Source organism: Heloderma suspectum, chromosome 3 (genome assembly GCF_057233095.1).
Source record: "Heloderma suspectum isolate Gila_16-S chromosome 3, 16-S_ref, whole genome shotgun sequence".
NCBI lineage: Eukaryota > Metazoa > Chordata > Lepidosauria > Squamata > Helodermatidae > Heloderma > Heloderma suspectum.
Window position 1 is genome coordinate 42,643,627 of NC_139460.1, and position 25,112 is coordinate 42,668,738.

At 46.0% G+C, this 25,112-nt stretch overlaps 1 protein-coding gene across 1 annotated transcript in view; it reads left to right on the top strand.

Annotated features, from left to right (window-relative positions):
* Positions 1 to 25,112, top strand: part of ARHGAP31 (Rho GTPase activating protein 31) — a 94,405-nt gene that overhangs the window by 56,398 nt on the left and 12,895 nt on the right. Inside the window, exons 7-14 of the mRNA XM_084845451.1 lie at positions 581 to 663; positions 2,164 to 2,271; positions 8,805 to 8,950; positions 12,160 to 12,358; positions 16,439 to 16,563; positions 19,431 to 19,490; positions 20,624 to 21,244; positions 24,498 to 24,787. Coding sequence (XP_084701577.1) covers positions 581 to 663; positions 2,164 to 2,271; positions 8,805 to 8,950; positions 12,160 to 12,358; positions 16,439 to 16,563; positions 19,431 to 19,490; positions 20,624 to 21,244; positions 24,498 to 24,787 — 1,632 coding nt within the window. The remainder of the gene's footprint in view (positions 1 to 580; positions 664 to 2,163; positions 2,272 to 8,804; positions 8,951 to 12,159; positions 12,359 to 16,438; positions 16,564 to 19,430; positions 19,491 to 20,623; positions 21,245 to 24,497; positions 24,788 to 25,112) is intronic.

Below are 25,112 nucleotides of genomic sequence, written 5' to 3' on the forward strand. Positions count from 1 at the left end.
GAGGTTGTCCATCGTTGACATGTGCAATATCTAGGCCTTCTCCTGGACCCACCCCTTTTCCCCTGCCACCAATCATTTGGTGATTCCCCAGTTTTTGCACAGGCCCTCCCCCATTCTAAAGTTTGAAGTGCCTCTCCTAAGGCTTAGTTCCTGGCAGTAAGAGATCTAAGCTACAATATGCTGGTACTTTTGGTATTTCGACCCTGCCCTTTTGCTTTCGGCCTGCCCCCTTTTACCTTTATCCCTGCCTACCACTGGAACCTGGTCCTTGGTGGGAACTTCTCCAAAATTTAATTTGGCCCTCAGGCTAAAAGAGGTCCAACACCTCTGCCATAAGTTAATTATTTTATCCCCGTTGTTCTGTTGTTCCAAGTTAATGGGAGGTGGCATTTGGTGCTCTTTGCTTGCTATATGTTTTGTTTATTCATAAGTTAGCTCAACTATCTTACATGTAAATTTGGTAGGGATGTTTTGGACATTGTGATTCCTGGTTTTCGGGGTGGGGTTCAGGACCAATTGACCTTTGAAGGCTTTTCCAGCCCAACAGCTCCTTGATTCTCTTTTGTCCATCTCCTTGAAGGAGGCAGTATCGTGCTTCCCAGAGGAAGAGCAATTGGCCCAAATTCAGAATGCCATCCAGGAACTTCCGCCATCTCATTACAGGTAAATCAAGACCTAGCCTCTAAGACTTGGGGACAGTCTTAGTGATTATTACTGATGGCAGGGAAACATTACCGGAATTGGAACTTATGGGTTGAGGCTGGTGAAGTCAAGTCAATTAATGATCCCTTTCCCGACTTGCATTAGGCAAACTGTTGATTTACCTGTTCGGGATAAAATGACTGTTCCTTAAACTCACAGTCTTCTCCCCAGAAGTCCTCAGAGTGCACTTGGCCAGTTGTGCACGAGATCTAGGCAATGCACGTTTCCGTAAAAAGTGCTGATCTTATGTTTCAGAGCTACTGTGAATTAGCAGCACCTGTTCCTCAGGTCTGCATCACATCCCCTTCCAAAATGCAGTAAAGATGCCGGGTTCCCTTTTATTATTAATTACAAGCTTTTGTATTATTCTCACCAGCCTCACCTATATAGACAATATGGTGGTTTGTTACGTTTGTAGCACTAGCAGCTGGCACATAAACCACTTATGATTCCTAGTGAGAGATTTATTTGCTTCTTCCTTATTCTTCTCTCTCAGACATATGATGGAATCAGTTGAAGGAGTTGAGAGTAGGGATGTCGGAAGAATCTGCCTGGGGGGTGAAATTTGCCAAGCTTTCAGCAGCTTGCCCCCCACTTCCCGGACTCCGGCCCGCTTACCCATGAGCTGGCCCCACTCAATCTGTTTCAGGTTGAACCAGTTTGCAGATTTTCAGGTTTCCCCTTCCCCCTAAAATCTCAATTTATGCAAATTGCAGCTGCACGTTGGAACCCCAGTGTGGCTCCCATGAGCACCATAGTGCGTTTACACAAATTGCGGCTGTAATTTGCTCAAATTTCAGCTGTAATATGCTTAATTTGTGCAAATTGCAGTTGCAATTTGCACAAAATCAAGCATATCATGGCCAAAATTTGTGCAAATTATGTCCAAAATTTATGCAAATTATGGCCGCAATTTGCATAAATGCACTATGGTTGAGGACCCAATGTGTGGCCACAATTTGCATGAATTGAGATTTTAGTGATGGGGGAACACATGAGAAGGTTCCCAGATTTTGGGAAAAGGCCTGCAGCTCTGCTCACAAATGCAAGCCAAGCCAGGGCCAATCAAGAAATCAAGTCAGCCCCAAAAGGGCCAGATTTCCCCATGACAGCCATTCCTAGCTGAGAAATGTGAGAATAATAGTATGGTTTTGGGATCCCCAGTAAAGAAGGAGCTCATGAACAAATAGAAGAACAGGGGCAGCAGGTTGGCTGGCAGGAGGAGAAATGAGGACTGAGAAAGAAAAAAATAGCAATGACAGCAGGGAGAGGTTGGTGGCATAGCATCAGTAGCAGAGGTTGCAGATCTTGGCTCATTTGAGACATTTAATGTGGCACTTGGAATCTCTGGGCATCCTTCTTCCCTCAACACAACCAGCAGGGTAAGACATGATCATATGCATAGTGCTTAATGAGTGGTGTTTTTAAAAAAATCTTTTGGTCTTAATCAAATCATTGCAGGACCCTGGAATACCTGAGTAAGCACCTGACTCTTCTAGCATCCTTCAGCTGCATGACCAACATGCACACCAGGAACCTGGCTTTAGTGTGGGCACCCAATCTCCTCAGGTACGATGGAAGTTCTTACTTTTTTACTTCATCATGGAGGCAACACTGAAAATGTTAATGGGAATTGGGAATTTGTTAATGTTAATGGGGATCTAACTGTGAGGGGGAACCCCAAAAAGCGAGGAGGAGGTCAGGTCAACAGTAATTCATGGTAGTATTGGAGCTCAATTCATCCCAAATTATCCAGGATGTTTCACCATCTAGTGTATGCCATGTCACAATGATGTAATCATACTCGTTACCAGGGTGGGTGGAAATCTAGAGAGGCTCTCCGCAAACTTTAGGGAACACACTTCATGGGGTATTGTTACCAAATCTGCTGCTTAAACCTGGTTGCAGAAGCTCCATCTCCATGAAAGTGCTTGCAAGATATGCTGGGTCTGCAGACTGTGTTGGAAATGGGGTGATAGGAGAATCACCCTTGCTGGTGTGTTCCTTGCCTTTAACGAAACCTTTATTAGCAAATCCTAAGGGAAAGTGTGCATATGTAATTTTAAGCCTGAAACTAGAAATGGGCACCTTGTTTTTAATGGAGCAGAAATAACTCCTTGTGAAATTGCAGTGGCTTACCCTACGGAGGCTTGAGCAATAATAAGAAGGAAAATGAGCAGAGGAAAAAAAGTTATGGACCAGGATACAAAAACCAGATTAGCATAAATAAATGGGGCTTGATGGCCTCAAGATAGATGCACATGGATATTGGTCTATATCACAATATTCCCACTTAAAACCATAGTTTGAAATACTTCAACTCAGAGTCAGCTCAACATTTACAGCAGAGAAATGCTGCTTCCAGATGTGTGGCTCCCAGCACTACCCAATCTTTGCTCTTTCTGTTGCAAGCTACAAGCAGAGTTGCAATTGACTTTTCACACTGTTGGGGGAATTGTGCTATTCAAAGTCCTGTTTATGACCTAGAAATCCCTACATCAGTTGGGACAAGGCTATTGGAATGGCTGCTCTCTCCCATATGAGCCTGCCCAGGTTTTAACATCTTCAGGGGAGGCTTTCAGTACCACCGACATTAGAGCCACGTTTGGCGGGGATGCAAGAGAGGGCCTTCTCAGTGGCCGCTCCCAGGCTCTGGAACTCCCTGCTGAGGGAAGCTAGGTTGGCCCCCACTCTGCTGTCCTTCTGCCAGCAGGCAAAGATGTTTCTATTCAGGCAGGTCTTTGGCATTTAAGCTGGTTTGTTGCTGAAGGGTTTTTTAATTGCCTGGGTACTGTTTCTTTTTTACTGTGTTTTTATTTATGCTTTTAATCTATTTGCTTTTATGTTATGTTTTAATTAAGATTTTGTTTTTAATCTGTATTTGGCAGGGGGTGGGTTAGCTGCCTTGAGCACCATTTTTGGTGGAAAGGAAGGATATTCAATACATCCATCCATCCATCCATCCATCCATCCATCCATCCATCCATCCTAGGCTACTATGTTCTGTCCACACAGTGGAGCTTGACGTAGCTGCTGTAGATGGGAAAGTGGAGGGTTTGATTTACCTGAGTGGGTGTTTAAAGCTCAGCACACATTCGCTATAATCTTTATGATAAACAACATTTTATCACACTGTTTCTTATTATTTCATTAAATATTTTAATTGAAAATTTAATTAGCTCTAAAATGCTTTATGGGCTTAAAAAAATTAAAATATAAAAACATGGAACAGTAGGCCTAAGAGCATCCACACTTGTGGAGATTTCCCTATTCCTGTGTTTACAAAGTTAGACTTTCTGTAATCTGAGAAAAGATGGAAGAACCACAGGGCAAATACAGGATGACAGTGACTGGATGATGGTGTCACGTGGATGCCCTGAAAGAGTGAGTGAGTGAGTGAAGCATAGCAATTCCCTACTAGATGTCCCATGTTACCTTGGGTTTTACTTTGACCTAAAGTAAAACCCAAAGTTACTTTGGGTTTTTTGAGACTCATGGATTTCACATATTACAGCAGAAATGAGGAGTTTCAGAGTATGTTTCTCTTTTTCTCAGTTTCTTGAACATCCAAACCAGCGAGTAACCCTGAAAAAATGGCTTGATTTGGACATCATGCTAAAATCAAAGTCTAGTATTATGTGTACAAGCCTGCTTTGTCTTCCCCTCCCCTCCTTTGGTGCAGCTGTGAGGAGGAGATCAGAAGCATCAGCCTTCATTTTCAACTAACCACAGTTTGTTGTTTCATCTCAGCCAGGAACTGTGATTATTTTTTAACTATGATTTCTCCAAACAAGCCAGGAACAGAAACCATGGTTTGAAGCTGGCTTGTTCGGACAAATCATAGTTTAAACTAACCACAGTTTGTTCTGTTCAGATGAAACAACAAATTTCAGTTAGTTGAAAATGAAAGCAGATGCTTTCACTCTCCTCACAGCTACACTGAAGAAGGGGCACAGAAGGGAAGCACACAAGCTGGAGATTCATTCACATGGCACTGAACTAGGGTTTAGCATCATGTCCAACCGCAGCTAGCTCCCAGAATAATGAAAAATATTGACAGAGTATTTCTGTATACAACAACCCATTTAATGGATGGAGTTGCAGAAGAAGTGTTGCACAGATCATATTTGTTTAAATTGGTCATGTGGAAGCAAAGTTCCTGGTCAATTGTATCAGTTACATTTATGTGACAGCAACTTGTGAGCTACTGCTAAAGATAGCTGAGTTGAGGGACACTGGTCCAAGTAAGCAGCTTGCTCAGCACTCGAGTAGCAGAAGGAACCGCAGGACAAAATAAAAATCATTGGCTTCTGGCGGAATCACCCTAAATAAACTTCCTCAACTTTTGCAATTGCAAATGAGGCAGAGCTGGTCCTATGATGGCGAGAGATATTAAATCTGCTAAATACACTCTGCTCAAAAACTTTAATTCCATCTACTGTCCATTTTTTTTTGGTGGAACTCTGATTCCTCTTATAAATCTGGATCCCAAGGAGAACATGAAAGGAGCAGGAGGCGCAGCTGTCGTTTCCTTACATGGCTATCCTGTTGGCGAAGTCCCCTCCGAGTTTTATCTAACACTCCAGCCATTAACTTGACAAAGGATTTGTTGCCCAGAGATAATTTCTTCAGTAACACTTTGGCATGTCAAGATAAGAACCAGTTTATCTGCTGCTCCTTTTTGGGTGGGGGTGGGGGTGGGAGGAGGAGAGATTGGTTTGGCAGCGCCAGTGAGGCAGCGCCAGTGAGGCGATAGAGAACAAGAAGCAGGCATTTAAAAAAAGGGAGGGGGAAGCACAAACCCACAAAATTCATCAAGATGAGTTGTGATGTTCTCATTTGATGCTTTCCCTCCCAGCCCCACTTGATGTTGTTTTGATGTGATGTTTCTACACAGAGATAAGCTAAATCCTGTAGATTGCCTTTATCTGCAGCAGCCCCAGCTGTAACTAGCACAGCTGCAGCTGAAACACAGGACTTGGTCTGGAAAGTGGAACTCCTTGCCAGGAAACTCCTTGGCAAGGGGTTTATTAATTAAAATATTTCTGTACCACTTAATATATTAAAATCCCTAAGTTATGGTGGGTGCTGGTCTCTGTGCCCCCCACCCAATACCTATCAAAGTCCCTTGTGCCAACCAGAGGTGTATTTGTAAATTCTGTAGTGCATGAAAAAATGCGTGCATCTGAAAAATGCACACAATTGATGCATACATTTGGAAAATATGCACAGGTTTTCATACAAAGAAAAAGCAAAGCTCGCAATCTGTTATGGACATGAGTCAGAACAAGCTTTGAGATGTAAATCGGAGAACTTTGACGAGCTCAAATTTTGCTGATTTGCACATTCCTCCCCCAGCTGATGCTCTTTGAATTTTTTTTAAAACCTGCACATTAAAATGCAAAGATGCATTTAATGTGACCTCTGGTTTGCCCTTAGAAGGAGTGACTGGCACAAGATCTCACAGTGGGCTTCTTAGGATTTGAATGCAGGTCTCTCTGTTCCCAGTCTAACACTCTAAGCACTGTACCAGATTGGCTCTCTTCTTCATGGTCCCACTTGGGATAGAAAGGTGAGATATAAATACTTAAACAAGCAAACCAATATCATGGAGTTTGATTCAGGCCAGTGAAATCAGTGGGAGTTTTGTCACTGATTTCCATGTAATGTGGATGGCACTTGTGAGTTCCTTCAGCCCCATACTTAAAAAAAAACCTGTCCTGACTCTCCCATGGATCTGACACTGCTTTAGCAGCAGGGACCTGGTGGAGGAAGTGGCTGCACGGTACCTTCAGCTCTATTCACACATACACTGCTCCACTCTTATTTGAGAGAGATCCTGGCTTGCCATCCATCCCCTCCTGAGCATTTCTTGGTCCTCTTTTAATCAGGGCTGCCCCAAGGCGAAGGACAAGATGGTGCACACCCCCACACCCCCATTTCATGTACAGAATCCAGATGAACTGGCAGCTAAATCTTACTTCAGTGGTGGTGAGAGGATAGTGTCCTCTCCTGCAACTGAAAGCAGCAAGCTAGCTTATAGGGCATAAGGCATCCACATGGCATCCACAGCTCTGTCCTCCAACACCTTGCCACCACTCACCACCCCCTGCATCCACCACCTCACTCTTGTGTAATGGTAGGGCCGGCTCTGAGATTCCTTCTAGCTTACAGCAGCATCATTTCCAGAGTGTTCCACCACTGCTGAGTCCCTTATGTTCTCAGACAGGTTTTCATTATCTGCCCTGCTCATTTTTTCCTGGGTGACCTTTGCTACCTCTCCAAACACCATACTTTGATTTTGATAGGGGTGGTGGTGGTGAGGATTGTATAAGGACCACAACTTTGAACAGGGAAAAAGAGAACCAGTCTTAGGATTTGGTAGCTCAGGGTGTTATACATTTTGCTAAATGGTGTAATGGGAGCATGGAACCATTGGGGTTTCAAGAAGTCAGTGCAAATTAAGGAGGTATGGATTTTGTAAAATCCATTCTGTCTGCGTTTTGCGTATTTTCAGGTGCGTTTTGTTCCGGCGACACTCATTGGCAGAATATAAACTTTTCCAGTTTCCTGAAAGTGTGAACAATTCCACACTTGAGCAAATCCACACTTGAGCAAATCCACAAATACCCTCCCCCCAAAATGCGCAAATCCCCCCCATGTGTATTTTCAGCTGGTGTTTTTTTTTTTTAAAAAAATTACGTATTCTTCTATGAGTAGATTTGTGTAAAATTCCAGAAAGTAAAAAAAACCCGGTCCACAAGTCCATTGAATCTGTGCAACTCAGGAAAAGATGGTCCGCTGCAGCATCCACAGGTCAGATTCATAGGAATCTGAACTAATTTGATTCCGTTGCGGATTTCCCCGATATCCCTAGTGCAAATGGTTAAACTTTGTCAGACCCAAAGCTTAGTGATTCCCCCCACCCCACAGAAAGTACCTAGAAGATGGCAAGATGATAAGCTCATGTTATCAAAAGTACAAGCTGAATTGATTATAGTAACAACAGTGAACAAAAGTGGGATCTACTACGACAGGTTGCAGTGTGGAATGCTCCTGTTCAGAGTTCCAGCCAGTCAGCCAGTCCCCCTTCCAGGATACTCCATTGGATTCCCCTCTACAACAGGCACTGTACACTCTGTGGCCACTGAGAACGCTGAGTCCTTCCCATAGGGCCATGGGTGTGTGTGTGTTTGGCCCCCGCTTTTTCATAAAGAGGTTTTATACTTCTCCAAACCTTGGAGTTCCCCCAAGCATGCCGATCCCTCCTTCTTGTGTCCCTGTTCTGGCTATAACTGTGTTGGCACTCAGCACCTGAGTTTGCTATTAGAAAGCATGAGTCCCCGCAAAGCAAAGCAAGCTCACTGTAATCTAGCCCAGTGTCAAATCCTCTCTCTTGTATCACCTGAAACATTGCTGGAAGTCATTAGCTGAATGTGTTGAGTAGTTAATTGAGCAACACAGGATCTCTGTGACTGGTTGACAGGACCTTGTGTACACAGGTATTATGCTACACAATGACCTGACAGCATTAATGAAAATGGTGCTTTGGACTTTAGGGATTAACTCCTTCCCCATCTTTCCTAAAGCAAGCTATTGTATGTGAGCCTTGCTTCTCTAAATCTTATGTGAAAAAGAGCCAAAGGTGTTTTAGATATAGCCAGCAGAGGCTGGTGGCTCCAATGTCAGTGGGGCTGTAAATCCACTCTGGGTTCCAGTCAGAACTCTAAAGGAGCTATCCAAGGTGCTGAACATGCTTTGGGGGTGGCTAGGGTTCAGCACTTTGGATAGCTCCATTAGCATTCTAGCACTGGCTCTGACTGAAACCCAGAGTGAATTCACTGCCCCAGTGAAATAAGAGCCACCAGCCTGGATATATCATACCTTGCAGAGAAAATGGAAATCAGAAAGTTGGAACAAGGACAGACATATATTCAGATGGTGGGTAAAAGCGCCCGCTACAGTAATATATCTGTATTTCTACTAGGAAGTTGCAGACATGGCATATGAGGGTATGCAACTTGCTCCCCTTCTTCACAAGCTGAGCCTTGGTTATGTGGTGCTTCATTGCTCTTCCACCTGCTTTTCTTACTGTGGTGCAGGTCAAAGGAGATTGAGGCTGTGGGCTGCAATGGAGATGCAGCTTTTCTGGAGGTGCGAGTCCAGCAGTTGGTGATCGAGTTTATACTGAACCATGTCGAGGAAATCTTCAGTGACAGTGTCTCTGCCAAGCCGAAGGAGAATGAGGGTGAGTCCTCCTGAACTATATCTTCTACACCAGCACTGACCCTATCCAAATCCCACCAGAAGACATTTGGCAAGTAAGCTAGTTCCTACCATAGGGCATATCGACGTGGCTTTGAATTATTCTTGGCCTCTGGAGTGCACCTGAATCCCAATTCTATATGAGAAGAATGTGGAAGAAGGAAATGGGGATGATTCACATTGGGGGTGGAGAACTGTTCCAGCCCCAGGGACCAGATTGCCTTCTGGCTCACCCCCCTGGGGGCCAGATGAAGTCAAGGGGTGGCCCCCTCCATCCCAAAGCCCCTCCCTCTCCCAGACATCATAGGGTCCCTTTCCCCATGTAAAGGGTGGCATTTAATTGTTGCTCTTGCCTCTCTCTGCACAGAGAATGGACTCTCCCTCCGAACACTAGATAAAGGCAACCTTTCTCTAGCATGGGGAGAGGAAAATCCCATGGTCATCTCTAGTCAGTGTTTGGAGATAACAGCAGGATTTCTTCTTCCAGTATTAGAGAGAGGCTGCCTTTCTCTGGTGCTGGGAGAGGAGGCAGGGCCTGGGAGGGTGCCTCTGCAGGCCGGATGGTGAACAGCAACTTGTGAGGATGGCGAATTTGTCCTGCAGGCCAGAGGTTCCCCATCAATTAATATTTTTAAGGCTAAAGCCCCCATAAGTAGAACATCTTGATACAGTGACTAGTCTTATCTATAGCCAAACTATTGAGGGCCGGAACCCTCCCCCCACATCACTGTTCATACTTGGCTCGGTCTTTCTGAGCTTTCTTGGGCCACTGTCAGAGAAAACTCAGATTATTTGCAAAAGTTTTTCTAAGCTCAAGAAGACCCAGCCCAGTACAGCTTCTCAGTCTTCGTCAGGAAAAAAAAAGCTACATCTTCCAGAGTCCTCATTGGCAAGAGAGGCTCCAAGCAGGCTCAGAAGCCTTCATTGCAGACAGGAACCCAAGGGAATTGAAGACAAGCCCGCAGTTTTCACCTTTCCCCTCTGCTATTGGTCTCTCCTTTAGGGATGTCACAAATGTCTGCGGGAGGGTAGGGGGTGTGTGGAGTCTGATGGACTCCCCCTTGCCTGTCCTCCTGGACCCCAGTAGTTGAACCATGGGATGCTTGCGGACCTGCTTGGTGAGCACCCTGCAGCTTGGCAAGCGTCCAGGATGTCGCAAGTGTCTGTGGGATGGTGGGGTGGGGTGGGGTCTGATGGACTCCCCCTTGCCTGCCTTCCTGGACCCCATTTACAGAACATTACAGGTGTGAATGTTGCATAAATGGGGCCTTTACGACCGCCAAGTATGCAACATTACCTACCCAGAAGCCCCTGAGCTGTCATTGTTGCACACAGTAGCAGCTCACTAGGGAGGACAGATGGCCCTGTGGCTTCGTCAGGCACTCGCCGGGCCGCAGCAAAGCTCGCATGGTGCCGGGGGTGGCTGGCAGCAGCAGCTTGGTGAGCACCTGATGAAGCCAGGCGCAGGTGAGTCCGTCCATCCCTACTCCCCTTTCCCTGCCTTTCCAACTTGAATCTTTCAAAGAGCAGGGAGAGGGAAGCCAACGGCAAGGAAAGCTGGATCTCACAGATGGTTTCTTTGGCTCAGCTCGTAACTGGTTGCACTTTTCAGAACGTTGCCCTCATCACTAGCCTGACCCATGCTGAGACAGCAACTCACTACCCAATACCTTTCGCATGTAGGTTGAGCCAGGAGGTGCTGAGTTAAGAGTTTGACAGATGTCAGAAGCATGCTGGGCCATTAGCATCATGCTGGAAAATCAGCTTGGCAGTGGCTTTGCCCCGTAATGGCCACATTTTAAAAAAGGTAGTACAAATAGTATTGTCTTCTGTCTTACAGCTGTGATGTAGGGAGACTCCTTTAAATTGATTCATGTGGCGACTGTTACTACAACAAATCCATTCAGGTGGAGTGGGTTATTTTTACTACACTACCCCAAATGCCCCAAAAGAAAGGTTGCCGTGCGATCATAAGAATCTCCCAATCTATATGATAAGCTGGTCCATGCAGATGGCTTACAACATGATAACAGCTGCCATAAGGAGTCATTTAAAATGCTTTCCATGTGCTGGCCATAGCATGTAAAGGTTCCTCCTGTGCAAGCACCGAGTCATTGCTGACTCCTAGAGGGACGCCGCTTGTGCTGGCGTTTTCATGGCAGACTGTAGCGGGGTGGTTTGCCATTGCTTTCCCCAATCGTGACTCCCTTTCCCCCAGCAAGCTGGGTACTCATTTTACCGACCACGGAAGGATGGAAGGCTGAGTCGACCTGAGCCGGCTACCTGGGACCCAGCTTCCGCTGGGATCAAACTCAGGTCATGGGGAGAGTTTCGGTTGCAATACTGCCGCCTACCACTCTGCGCCACACGAGGCTCATAGCATGTAAAACAGGCCCTAAATATACCAGGTATTTTAAACTGTAAATGCATAGCATATAATTCCAAACCCATGGTGTTAACTTTGAGATAATCTCATGTGGCCTTGGCCAGGTGTATTCTGAAATCTTCCCAGTTGTTTGTCGTCTCCCCACCCCCCAGTCTTTTTGCTGCAAGGGGATTTTGGGGGTGAGCTTGCTTTACAATCACTTTTTCTGTTTAGCAATGACTGCAATCATTAGTGGGCAGAAGTGCCAAAGTGCCAGCATTGAAACTGGAAAAATCCTCTTTAATCATCAGGACTTTTTTTGAGCTCTAAAGCTGGCACTTTGACACTTCCTGCTAACAATAGCAGCCATTGATAAATAGGAAAAGCGATGGCAATTTTCAGAACAAACTCTCTGAAAATCATTGGGAGGGGAAGAGAATGTTGATTCATCTCAAAGGCCAGAACTGGAGCTGAGCCTTCCCAAAAGTTCAGTCCAGCAGGGATCCTCAGGCCTCATCTTTAGAAGATGCATGTGGAGCGCTTTGGAGACTGGCTGGTGACCAGGAACCCGCTGGGGTGGAAGGCAAGGGCAACAGATCAAATTGCTCGGAAAGAAGAGAATTCAACCAAGAAGCACACTCCCAAACACTGTTTTCGCTGGAAGTGTTTAGTCATGAAAGGAAACGCTGGAGAGACCTTCTAAGGACTTCCTCTCCTCCCTACGCCATCCCTAAACCCTACCCCCCAACTATGGGGTAGAATCTGTAGTCAACTAGGCTGGAATCTGTAATTTCTCCTTTCCACCTCTCTCCCCCTCCGCTTTGCAGAGAATAAGCCCATTATGAAGAGCTTGACACTGCCTTCCACCTCTCTGCCAATGAAGCTGGTAAGCCTGGAAGAAGCTCAGGCCCGAAGCCTCTCAGCCTGTCACCCTGCCCGCAAAGAGCGGAGGGAAAACAGCTTGCCGGAAATTGTTCCAGTCACAGGCTCCTTCTACCATACCGTCCTTGATCTACCCGACAGCAAGTAAGTGGCCCCGTTCCTCAGTGTCAGAAAGTTGAACACAAAAGACAGGCAAGACCCCTGTCAGCAGATAGCACCCTTGGGCAACTGCCAAGGGTTCACCACTGCCCAAGGCCTCCTCTTCTAATGCTAGGTGGCTGCAGCTGTAATTGCCCATACTATCAACCCTCGGGCAGCATGGAAAATTACAGTAGCGACCGCCTAGCTCTCATGGGAGTAACACCGCTTCTGCATCACCACTTGTCCACTTCCACCAGTAAGTCCAGCACAATATTTGGAGGAGGAGGGCCCGTACTATCCAGGCCACTGATGAGGGGTGTGGGGGGCAGCATCCCAAGAGCTTATCCAAACCTGGAACTGGCTGTGAAGGCAGATAGGCTTCTTTCCCATTGTCTGCCTACTCTGTGGTGAAAGACACATTACCTTTCACCACTTCTGAGAAAAGGCTAATACTTCCAACATTTACATGTTCATTGTCTGACTAGCTTTCTCCATGTCCTATGAACATGGGCAATGGAGACCATGGATGTTTGTAGCCAAGTACTGCTTCCTATGTCTGGCTGCATATTTGCTATATACTTCAAGCAGCGGAGGCTGATGGCTTCAATTTTGGTGGGGCTATGATTCCATTCCAGGTTTCGGTCAGAAGCAGCCAGAACTCTAAAGGAGCTATCCAAGGTGCTGAACCCAGTCCCCAAATAGGTTCAGCACCATGGATAGCTCTGTTAGAGTTCTGGCTGCTTCTGACCAGAATGCTGGAATGGAATCACAGCCCCACCACAATCGGAGCCACCAGCCTCCACTGACTTCAAGGTCTTTTCCATTCCTGGCTTGAAATTCTTAATAGGTAGAGATGACAGGGACCTTGGGCATGCAAAGCATGTGTGCTACCACTGAGCTACGGTCCGTCTCTGGTGTCAGGCCTCTTACTATTCAAGCAAACAGACGGATGTAGGCTTGTTCTGGAGGAATCGTTTTTGCTGCTTTGCTTCATTTAGAATTTTTTATCAGCGTGAGCTGAATGCTCAACACGGGTCTTGAGACGTCTGTTATAAGACAGCCACCTGCTGGTCACCTGCCCCAATTGCACATGCAACATCCATCTCTGACTTCATAGCTCACCATCGTTCTTGTATGCAAAGGGTGGTTGAGGGGCCGACTTTTCATTCCTGGTGCACAACGCGGAGACTGCTGCAGTGCAAGGTGGCAGAGGCGGTGACGTGAGCCTCGCGTCATCCGGGCTCAATGGAGTTGTCAGCGTGCTTTTCTAGTGACTTAAATTACTGTCTGTCTATGACATTCAGTAAAGTCTGTGTAATATAATAAATTATAGCCACTACACTGCAAAACCTTTATGAGACGGTAGCAGTAAACTCCTGGAGCACGAATGCAAGACCGTGTTCCACTTGGACCTCAGAAGCCTGAAGTCAGTTGTCATTTCACCCATGAACTCCTTGGCATCTCCTGAAGGGCCACATCACATATTTGTATAACACGCAACCCACATACGCAGCACTGGCGATGACTGCAACATAAGACGCTGCCTTCTTATGCCCAGCCTTGCCTGTTCCAAGGACAGCCAACACGGCCCCCATGGGTCCCCATGCAGCCCCAAACAGCTTTCGCAGTGCCCACTTCGAAAGCAAACACTTTTTCTTACCAGCAGCTGGGATTGCTGTGTAACAGGTTTCTGCTGGTGCTGAAAACTCTGGGTTCGAAGCAGCGCTGTGTCGAAACCCCACCTGCCCTTTCTCAACCCCCTCGTTTCTCTGCAACGGGGGTGGTCGTTTTTCTGCCCCTTTTGTTGGGATGTTGAGAATTGCCTGCTGGGTGCCTGAAAGCTGAACGAGGAGTTGTTCCTGTTCTTATTTTTCTTCTCTCTGTTGTTAAAAGGACTTATAATAACAACAAAGCAAAACCAAAAATGCCTCTCAGTTTTCAGGCAGCCACACTGGAAAGCCCCACGGGAGGAAGTCCCGGCTAAGTCCTCTAGGGGCCTTTCCAAGAAGCGCAAGCAGCCGGAGAGGCTGCAAGGACAGAATGGGGGGAAATGGCAAAAGAAGGAGCACACAGGAGCCCCTCTGCCACCCCCTTCCAGTAGGTGAGCACTCAAGCTCTGTAGCCCGAGAAATTTCTCCAAAATTCTCACCTCTTCCCACAATTTTTGGGTACAGTTTCTTTTTGCCCCCCCCCCCCCCCCCGGCAAATGATCGAAAATAAATAGATAAAAAAAATTGGCACAATGCTAGTTCAAAGGGGTTGTGTAGTGTGTTGGGGCTCAGACCACACCCCTGCCTTATACTCAGCCTTTGGGGCAGGTTATTTGTCCTTTGCCCTGCCACCCATGGTAGCCATTTTGTGCTGGTACCCACGACAGTTTCTCAAATTGCCAAATGTGCCCATAGCTCAAAAAGGTTGCCTAGCCCAGGCCTATTCTGACTGGCAGAGGCTCTCCAGAGGCTCAGGCAGACGTCTTCACACCATTTGCTGCCTGATCCTTTTTTAAAACTGGAGGTGCTAGGGATTGAACCTGGACCGTCACCTTCTGCATGCAAAGCATGTGCTCTACCACTGAACTACGATCCTCCCCCATAGCACATGCATATACCACTGAATGTATTTGCACTGGGAAATGGTGACCGAGCTACTGTCTCTTCACATGAAGTGAAATACATGTATTGGTTGCATGCTTTGTCCTACATGAAAGCACTTTTGATGTAAAAAGAATAATTCAGTGTATGAAATATCCCTAACTCTCAGCCTCGTTTCTTCAGTGATATAGAATCATAGAATAGTAGGGTGGGAAGGGGCCTACAAGGCCATCGAGTCCAACCCCCTGCTCAATGCAGGAATCCAAGTCACAGCATCCCTGACAGATGGCTGTCCAGCCTCGTCTTGAACGCCTCCAGTGTGGGAGAGATGCAAGAAATAATACTAATGCTTATCTTAACTGCTTCTAGGGGTGTTGTTAAGCGTAGGCCCATATCTATTTCCCAGGGCCCTGGATCTATTCCACAGAGCCCTGAGTGTCCACTGATGCCAATGGAAGGGTTTTCTTTCTACTTAATTGCCAGATTACAACGGGAGAGGGAAGGGTTAATTATCCCCTCTCCACATGATGCAACACCCCCTCCCCAAATAATATTCAGCTGCATGGCAATTAAGCTAAGAAAAATATTTTTTTCTTTTGGTTTGGGATGATCTGGGGCAGGATGCAAATTAAATGAAGAATGTATTTTATTTGAGATTATTTAGATGAGAAATTAACTTGCTGGCTTTGCCTCCTGTGATTTTTTTTTAAAATCCTCTTAATTATTTCTAAAAGTGTATATATTGATATAAATTAGCATATGCAGATATTATGCTGATTTGTGCCCTACGGGCCTGGGCCTCAAATCTTTTATGTGCCTAACACCACCCCTGATTGCTTCACATATATTATCACAGCAGTCCTTACAAAAGGCCTGGACAACTGATGACCCGTTAAACTGAATGCAGTCCATCAACCATGTTGTTCTGTTTTAGAAGTCCCAGGTAGCACCAAAACCAGGAGGATTAGTGAGCCCCTCATGGCTGCTTTCGCATTATGTAGCCCTGCCTTACGGCCACCCTGCAATGTAAATTACAGATGTTTTGAAAACTTGAAGCTTGGAACTAAAATAAACTATATACAATATGCAAATATATGCAGGACTGCAGGTATTTATTTTGGCATGGGTTATGTATGAGCTCTGATGGTGTGACATGTCGCCTGTAATAATAAAGGCTGTATTTTTAAAGGTGCCTAGTTCCCACTGAAAATAATAGGTCCTATGGAGCTGGAAGGCTCCATACCCCAGGCTTTGAATATTAAAATCCTAGCCTTTGCTATCTGTCTATCATCTATCTATCTATCTATCTATCTATCTATCTATCTTGCAAAGGCTAGCATTTTAAAAAAGCAGTCAATTAAAACGTTAAAAGATGGGCAGAAATGGAGGCAGATGGGAGTGATGATAAACTCCCTCATCCTTGCAGTTAAGCTATGCCATCCAATATCTTACCGTTTTCCATTACCAATATCTTATCAATTTTCTCTTCCAGGAGAAAGTTATCCACCAAATCCAAGAAATGGAAGTCAATCTTCAACTTGGGCCGGTCTGGATCAGAAGCCAAGACTAAACTGAGCCGAAATGGGAGTGTGTTTGTACGGGGCCAGAAGCTCTCTGGTAAGGAGCATTGGTGGCCTTCACTGATGGGGGCTTATCTTTTCTCCATGAGCTCAGCCTTGTTGCTCCTCCCTTGTGTAGCACAGAAATGTTCCAGCACGTTGCAAAAGACCATTCATGCCAAAAAAGTTGCAAGGATTCAGAGAGGGCCTGAAAGGCTTTTAATGAGAGCAAGGGGGAGAGCACATATTTAACCTCTTGCATCATGTGGAGCATCACCACATTAGGACAATGGAAGGCAGTCATAGCCCAAAGCATACAAGCTGCCTGCTGTGAATATTTCCCATTATATTACTGGAGTGAAGATGCGTCTCCTGCACTTGCTTGATACAAGCACATACAGAGGTCAAATATGTCCACCAGAGTTCTGTTACTAAGAATACATGTATACCAGTCACTTTACCAAGAAGATGTCCCAGAACATACTGGGAATGGATGGTGCAGCCCAGTGGTGTAGTAGTAAATTTGGAAGCTCATCATGACCGTCCCCATAGCCACTCCCCCTAGAAGAGTCCCAAAATGCAGGCCCTTGTGTGGATCCATATCAGCAAACCAGTTCTATCTGTTTTCTCTCCACCACGAGCAGGTCTTTTGTACAGCTAATTGGTCATAATTGCCCATTAATTTATGTATTTATTTGTGATATTTATATACCTCTAAATATAATAAAATCCCTCAGTGGTTTACATATAAATATTAAAATCACATTTAAAATACAATATTAAAACAACTACAATTACAATAAGAGCAATACAAGGAGCAGTAAGATGGAGCGGCATATTAATTTCATTACAAGCCAGGGAAAGCCTGGGTGAACAAGCGCATTCTCAGGAGGCGTTTGAAAGGTGCCACTCTTTCTGCGTCTGAGCTGCACGGAGGAGGGTTCTCCAGAGGGTGGGCACCGCTACCGAGAAGGTCCACCGCCGAAGTATTATGTGGCAACATTCTGTTAATTTTGGGATACCAGCAAGATCTCCTCCCATAATCTTAAAAGTTGTCTGGGTACATATAAGGGAAGGCGGTCTGCTAGATATCCTGGTCCCAAGCTGGGGCTTTGCATGACAATAACATAACCCCGAACATGGCTCGGAAGCTAATAGGCAGCCAGCGCAGTTCTTTTAACACAAAGCTTATGCGGGCATAGCTTTGTCCCAGTGAGCACCCTAGCTGCTGCATTTTGCACTTGCTGCAGCTTCTGAACCAGGCACAAGGGCAGCCCACATACAGCACATTGCAGTAGCCTAATCAACCCTGAGTGCTCATTGGAAGGACAGATACTGAAGCTGAAGCTCAAATATTTTGGCCACCTAATGCGAAGAGAAAACTCTCTGGAAAAGACCCTGATGCTGGGAAAGACTGAAGGCAAAAGGAGAAGGGGACAGCAGAGGATGAGATGGCTAGATAGCATCACCGATGCAATGAATATGAACTTGAGCACGCTCTGGGAGAGAGTGCAGGACAGGAAGGCCTGGCGTGCTATGGTCCATGGGGTCACGAAGAGTCGGACACGACTGAAGGACTGAACAACAAATCATGAGGTTACCAGTGCATGACAGGCCGCTTAACAAGATCAGCCTCGGATGGCCTTCTCTCTGTCCCATCAGCCAGGACAGCTAGACTGGTGGGGACGAGGGAGAGGGCCTTTTCTTTGGTGGCCCCGACTCTGTGGAACTCCCTCCCTAGGGAACTCCGCCATGCCCCCTCTTTAATGAGCTTCCGTCGTGCATTAAAAACGTGGTTGTTCAGGCAGGCATTTGGGGTGGGTTAGGGTATTTTAGAAAATGTTTTTATTGTAGAATTTTATTGTTTTAAACTGTTTTATTGTATGCTGTACATCGCCCAGAGTGGCTGGGTGACCAGCCAGATGGGCGATTAATAAATTTAATAATAAGAAATAAATAAAAATGAATCGCTGTAGTTAGGCTATCCCTATCCAGGAATGCGTGTAGTTGGCTTACCGACTGAAGTTGGCAAAGGTGACCACCGAGGTCACCTTTCAAGAAACCATGGCAAAATACTCAACATTGCAACAAACAAGGAACAATATATTGTTGCTGGGAAAATTCTTTTCCCCCCAGCTATGGTGAGGATTTCAGCTAAGCTGAGAGGGAACAGGGAAGTCTGAGCGGGTGGCTGGATACGTCAGCGTTCCTGCTAATAAAAAGTGCTGGAGCTGCATCCTTGCGAACCCTGGCCCTGCTACACCACTGGTGCAGTCTCCACCTCATCTTGATTTCTGTGTCTGGTCAGAGTTCTACTGATAGGGAAATTGTCATGCCATTGAAGAGGGCTTAGCTCCCCTACAAGGTCCCTTGCAATAACAAAAAAAGAGATGCAGCCGCTATCCATGGCTCTTGATTCATACAACAACAACAACAACAATGCATATTAGCAGCTACAGATAAGTGTCCTGAATAAGCAACAGATGTCCAAACAGTTATCACGGATATTCACAGTTCATTGTACAGAATGGGGAATGATGTGAAAATAAACCGGTCTTTAGAGTAACAGCCCAGCATTTTTTAACAGATAACAACAAACATTAATGCTAGCTTATGAATGAGCAGTTTGAAAAAGACTAGCAAAAATTACATCTCCATTTTGGTGGATAAAAATACTGAACATGTGATCTGCAGAAATATTTGCAGAAATAATAGGAAAGGGTTTGCCCCTCCCTAGTGTGGACATGCTTAGCTTCCAACCACAAAGGAGGCTGGTGTGAGAATGGAGAATGACTCCTTCTCTGCATTGCAGCTGCAGTTGGGGTATTAGTTTCCATGCAACCGTGCTTTGCTCTGCAGTTACACTTCAATCTTCCAAGACCCTAGAGCATGAAACTCAGTGTGTTCCAATTTTTCTCTCTACAGAAAAAGCAACCATTCGGCCAGCTAAAAGTATGGACTCGCTGTGTTCACTTCCAGTAGAAGGTGAGTCTTCTTGGCCAGTGTGTATCCAGAGACAAGCCACCTGCGCTGCACATGCACACTAAGTATGTGCATTGGTGGTGGAGGCAGCTGCCTTTGTGGGTTTGGGGCTTTTATATATATTAGGGGGTTGAACCTCTTTCAGCCCAAGGGCCAAATTCCATTTTGGAGAAGATTTTCAGGGCCTCATTCCAGTGGTGGGTGGGGCCAGTGGCAAAAAGGGCCAGGCTAATATACCAAAACTACCAGCATACTTTAGCTTAAAGCTCTTATTGTCAGTAACGAAACCTCAGGAAAGGCATTTCTACCATTTAGAATGGGGGGGAAACTACAAAACCCAGGAAACCACCAAACAATCAGTAGTCAGGGGTGGGACCAGGGGAAGGGGTGTAGTCATCTGGGGAATCCCAGAGGGCTGGAGTGGGATCCAGGAGGGCCAGATGTGGTCCCCAGGGCTGAGGTTCTGCACCCCTGATACTGATACATGCATAGACACACACAGACACACACGCCTGTTCATATTAATAGGTTTCTTTATTTGTCCCAAGAGTTTTGCATGTCTATACAAAGGTGTGTCTGTTCATAGAATCAAAGGGTTGGAAGTCCACCGAAACACATGCAGTTCAATCCCTGTCCAAAGACAGTGCAGGACCAGCCAGTTGTTTCCCCTTCTGTCTTGTCTTCCTCCTCACCCAGTCAGTGTGCAGAGCTAACAGCTTCCCACAACTCAAGCAAAACAACCAAGATGATCACTCTTGGTTGGGCAAAACATGCATATACCCCAGATCCAAAGCAGGGTTTCTGGCCCAGAGGAAAATTCCTTCCTTTTCCCCAAAGAGTGTGATCATTCAGATGGTTTTCTGAAGGAAGGTAGTTTCCTGGCAGGATATTGCTTCCCTTGATTAATATTTTATTTGCATCACCCATACCAAGAAAATATCTTCATCACTGAATAATAGAAAGAACAAGCCAGCCCTGATCCCAAGAATATTTGTGTGTGTGTGTTGGGGAAAGTAGTGGGGAAATCACATACGATTGACGGTTCTTGCCCTTTTAACACCTATACGTATTTGAAATAGCAAGGTATCAATGCACGTTTGGCAATGCTCTTCAGCTTTTCTCCCTCCCTTCCGTAGGAGATGATGAAAAGGGCCACTTCAAGCGCACTGTCATGGCTGGAGGTTTTTTCGTTCCGGTGATGAAACCACGGATGGGGGGCCCGAGCAGTTCCTCCGACCTTAGCAAGCAGGAGACCGAGTGGGACCCAAAGGGCGCTATGAAAGGGGCAGAGGGTGGGGCCGAGGATGGTGGAGAGAACGATGCTCCTCGGCCTACCCAAGCCAGACCACTTCCTGAGCAACTGAAGGTGTTCCGGGCCATAGAAGACCCCGAGAATGAGCAAACCTCCCCGAAGATGTGCCGTATGTTCTACACTTCCAATGACGGGACAGCCAAATCGGGATTCCATGGGACTCTGTTCCCCTTGGAAGCCTCTCCTCGGCACCAGCGGAAGGCCTTGAACATCTCAGAGCCCTTTGCTGTCTCAGTGCCCCTGCGGGTGTCTGCAGTCATCAGCATCAACAGCACCCCTTGCCGCATGCCCACTAAAGACAAGCCTGCCTTCTCCAATTTGCAAGAATCTTCTTTCCTGGGGCAGGACAGTGCTGTTTCCACAGCCTCTGAAGTAGACAACCAAGGCAGTTCCAAGCATATTGCAGTCCAGGAGGAAAAGAAGGCCAAGTCTAAAGCAGCAGCAGGTATGTTTAGAAGAAGGCTGCAGTCCTTTCTTCATCATATGGCATGAAGAACTTGCTCCTGTACAGTCGATTTTGGATGTGACTTCTCCACTTAATAATTAAAGGTTGACTAAGCTCTCAAGGGCATGCTGAGAGTAACTGCCAAATGAATTGTTACATGGAAGTGGAAAGCAGCTTCGGAAGGGGGCGGTGTGGGGCAGAATAACAACTGGCAAGGAAAGGCATCCCATCTCTGCCACCACGCCACTGTTCCCAACTAGGGGTGGGGAAGAAATTTGTTGAGTTTGCACTTTAATGCAAATTTAGAACCATTAGGGGAAACAAAAATCACTTATCCTTCAAAATTCACCCTTCTCTGAATTTTGCAATGGCGTTCTCAGCAATGCATATATTAGGGGAGAGCACAGACAAAAATGTTTATATTAGTGAAAACAATGTTAAAAATGCATTATATTAGGAAATGCCTTGCAAAAAATGTGTATATTAGGCAAAATGGATTACAAAGATGCATGTGTTAGGAGAAATGTGCATAATAATACTTATGAATGTTTTTTAAAAATCTTGAACTTCTTTGAACTTAGACTGGAAAAATTCTCAAAGTTCAGGACAAAATTAACACACGATTGGAAAAAAACAGAGAGAAACCAAAATTGACAGATGCATCCATCCCTATTCCTAACTTCCCCCTCCTGAAGCAGCTTTTTTTTTTTTTAAGCCAGTTGGGGCTACTGTTACATGTGCCTATAGGCAATCTGTAGATTGGCCCTTTGGCCATGTTGGAACCCTGGTGGGTTGCAGTTCCAGTGTGGCAAGAAACAGGAGGGAAAATTAAGAGCTAGATTGTGCATCTAAAATCAGGAAGATCACATAGCTTGCACACTGATCCTTGCACTGTACCGACACTGGGATGGGAAGGACCATCACTCAGTGTCAGAGCACATGGGCCCCATATACACTGGGCTTTTACTCTGGGGTGGGTGCGAGTTGAGGTCCCTTGTGATAGATGACACGGTCGCGACTTCCCAGCCATCCCGTGGTTTTCGCCTGGAAAAAGCAGAGTTCCAAGGAGTCGTTTTACTGCGATTTGGGGGGGTTGCTGCGGTTGCGGGCCGTCTGTTTCTTCCCCGAACTGACTTCGCATCTTACAGTGGGCATGTTGTAGGCATGCGTAGGGCCTGCATCACTATGTGACGTCCCTTTACTCCCCCATCCCTTTGCAGCTGTGCAGTTACAGAGGCACAGAGGGGCGTTTTCATTTATTTAATCACACTTTTGCACATTTTTGCAGCTTCGTATCTTCACAACGGTTGCTTTTGGACTCAGTACCCAAGGGCTGGGGAGGGTCTTGGGGGAGGAACAACATCGCTCTGGGCACCATTTTGGAGCGCTGGCTAGGCACGTAGCGCTCACGCTTATGAGTGCGGACCATCGCGAGAGTCTCAGGCTGGGGAACTGACAAACTGATGGTGCGGAAATGAAGGAGCACAAAACACCCAGTTTTTACCTAAAACAGGGTCAGAAAGACATAGCAGAGCCCCTCAAATATAAAACAGCCACTGAGGTGTCGCACCCTCACGCTCATGGGACTGTACAGCCGCGCATTTCAGTATAATGGCAAAAAAAAAAAAAAGGGCACGGCAAGTCTCTTAGGGAAGCGCGCAGTACATCATGAGTGTATTGCAGGGCATGGTGAGTCGAAGCTGCGTTGCTGCACAGTTGTGATGGAGTGGGGGGTCAAAGCGGTACCATAGAGATGGGGCCCTGGTTTGGATGCAAAAGGTCCCAAGTTCAATCCCTGACATTTTCAGATGGGACTGGGAACCCCAGTCCAAAACCCTGGAGAGCTGGTGCTGGGCAATGTAGACAATACTGGGCTAGATGGACTAGCAGTCTGGCTGGGTATAAGGCAGCGTCCTGTGTTCCTAGAATGACTGTATCGATAGTCATATTAGTCTGCAGCAGAGAAACCATGCCTTGGTTGCATATAGGCACACAGCCGATACATAACCCGCTTAGGGCATGGTGCACATCACAGCTGTTACTACGCAACAACAGACAGCTCAGGTGCAATTGGTCCATTAATTTAAGAACACAAGAAGAGCCCTGCTGGATCAGACCAAGGGTCCATCTAGTCCAGCATTCTGTTCACACACTGTTCACAGTGGCCCACCAGCTGTTGATGGGAAACCCACAAGCCGGTCATGAGTTTCTGCCCTTACGGATAGTCCTGCAATGAGAACTGCACCAATCCAATGCCAAAACGAAGAGGAATTGCATCTAAATGTATTGTAGAAAATCACTTTTATTCTTAGAATCCCTAATTAATTTCAATCTATGAGACTTTCTTTTGTGGACTCTTTTTGACAATGTCTGGGTTTTCTTTCTCTCCATTTACTTGCCCAAAGGGAGGGTATCTTAAGAATAAAACTGATTTTCCGTAACATCTTTGGACATGGTTCTCATTCTCTTGTTTTTCTGTGCAGGCGCAACCTGAAGGAAAACTGTTCTCATTTCACTAAATGTCATGAATAATGGAAATTTATTGTTAAAGAAGTCATTAAACAGAGGCCTCGTTTACAAAGAGAAGTACACATAAGCCTGTTGAAATTATGGTTAACTCTATGTTGGCTTGCAGGCAGACATTTATGCTAACCTTAGGCCCCTCCTCCTTTGCCTTTGTCCCTGCCCACCACTGGAATCCGAGCTCCAGGAACTTCCCCAGAATTGAATTCAGTCCTCAGGCTGAAAGGGGTTCCCCTCCCTTGTCTTAGGGAATATGGGGGCTCTAGTGGTATACCATTTATTGCCATGTGAATTTTTAATCAGCCCCTTGTTACCTGACCTTTTAACCTACATCGCTTCCATTTTTTTAATCTGTCCCCCCCGCCCCTCCCGTGATTATTTATTTATTTATTTACAATATTTGTATATCGCTCCACATCCAAAGTTCTTGGAGCGGTGAACAGCAGACAGGATAAAATAATAAAAACACCATGTTAAAATAATTAATATTTTGTAAAAGAAACAGAGTTTTGACAAAGTTTTGATAAACCGTGGCTGTCACTAAAGGAAGGCCTTCCAAAATAACAATGTATTCAGGAGGCGCTGGAAGCAACATGATGTTGGCTCCTGCCTAACCTCCAAAGGCAGAGAATTCCACAGGAAGGGGGCCACCACACTGAAGGCTCTCTTCCTGGTGGACTCCGGTCAGGCCATGATGGTTTTACGACTCCTCTTTTTGCTTCCAATGCAGATTCGACTATTGAGGAACTAGCAGTAGCTGAGAAATTGGAGTCCATAGGTGCCTCTCAACCAACAACAAAACCAGTTGATACAAAGTATGGTGGCAACAGCAGCAGCCAAGCTTCAGAGGAAAAACAGAGCCTGGAACAGAAGCCACTAATCAAGATCCCAGCAAGCCAGCAGCAGCCAGACAAAGCGAGTCAGGGCCAACTTGGAGTTAATGATAGACCAAAACAAGGATGCTGGCCGCAGGAGGTGGCAAGGGACAAAGTGGAGGACACCCCGCACCTAAAGGAACTGGTAAGAAGAAGGTGGTGAATGTACCTCCTCCCCCATGTTTCATTGTCTGAATGAGGTAGGAGAAAGTCACCACTTTGCTGAGAATGCCCCAAACTTGTTTTCTTCTGCAATGTCCATTGGTGATATCATTTATTTCATTGTACACCTTCCACCAAGCAGCTTTAGACTCTATAATTCATCGTTACAATGGGGAAAGATGAGCGGGAGGCTGCTATAACACTAGCACTATGTTAGTAAACACTATGTCCTGCTTTTGGGCTTCCCATAGGCATCTGGTTGACCATTGTGGGAACAGAATGCTGGACTGGATAGGCTTTTGGCTTGA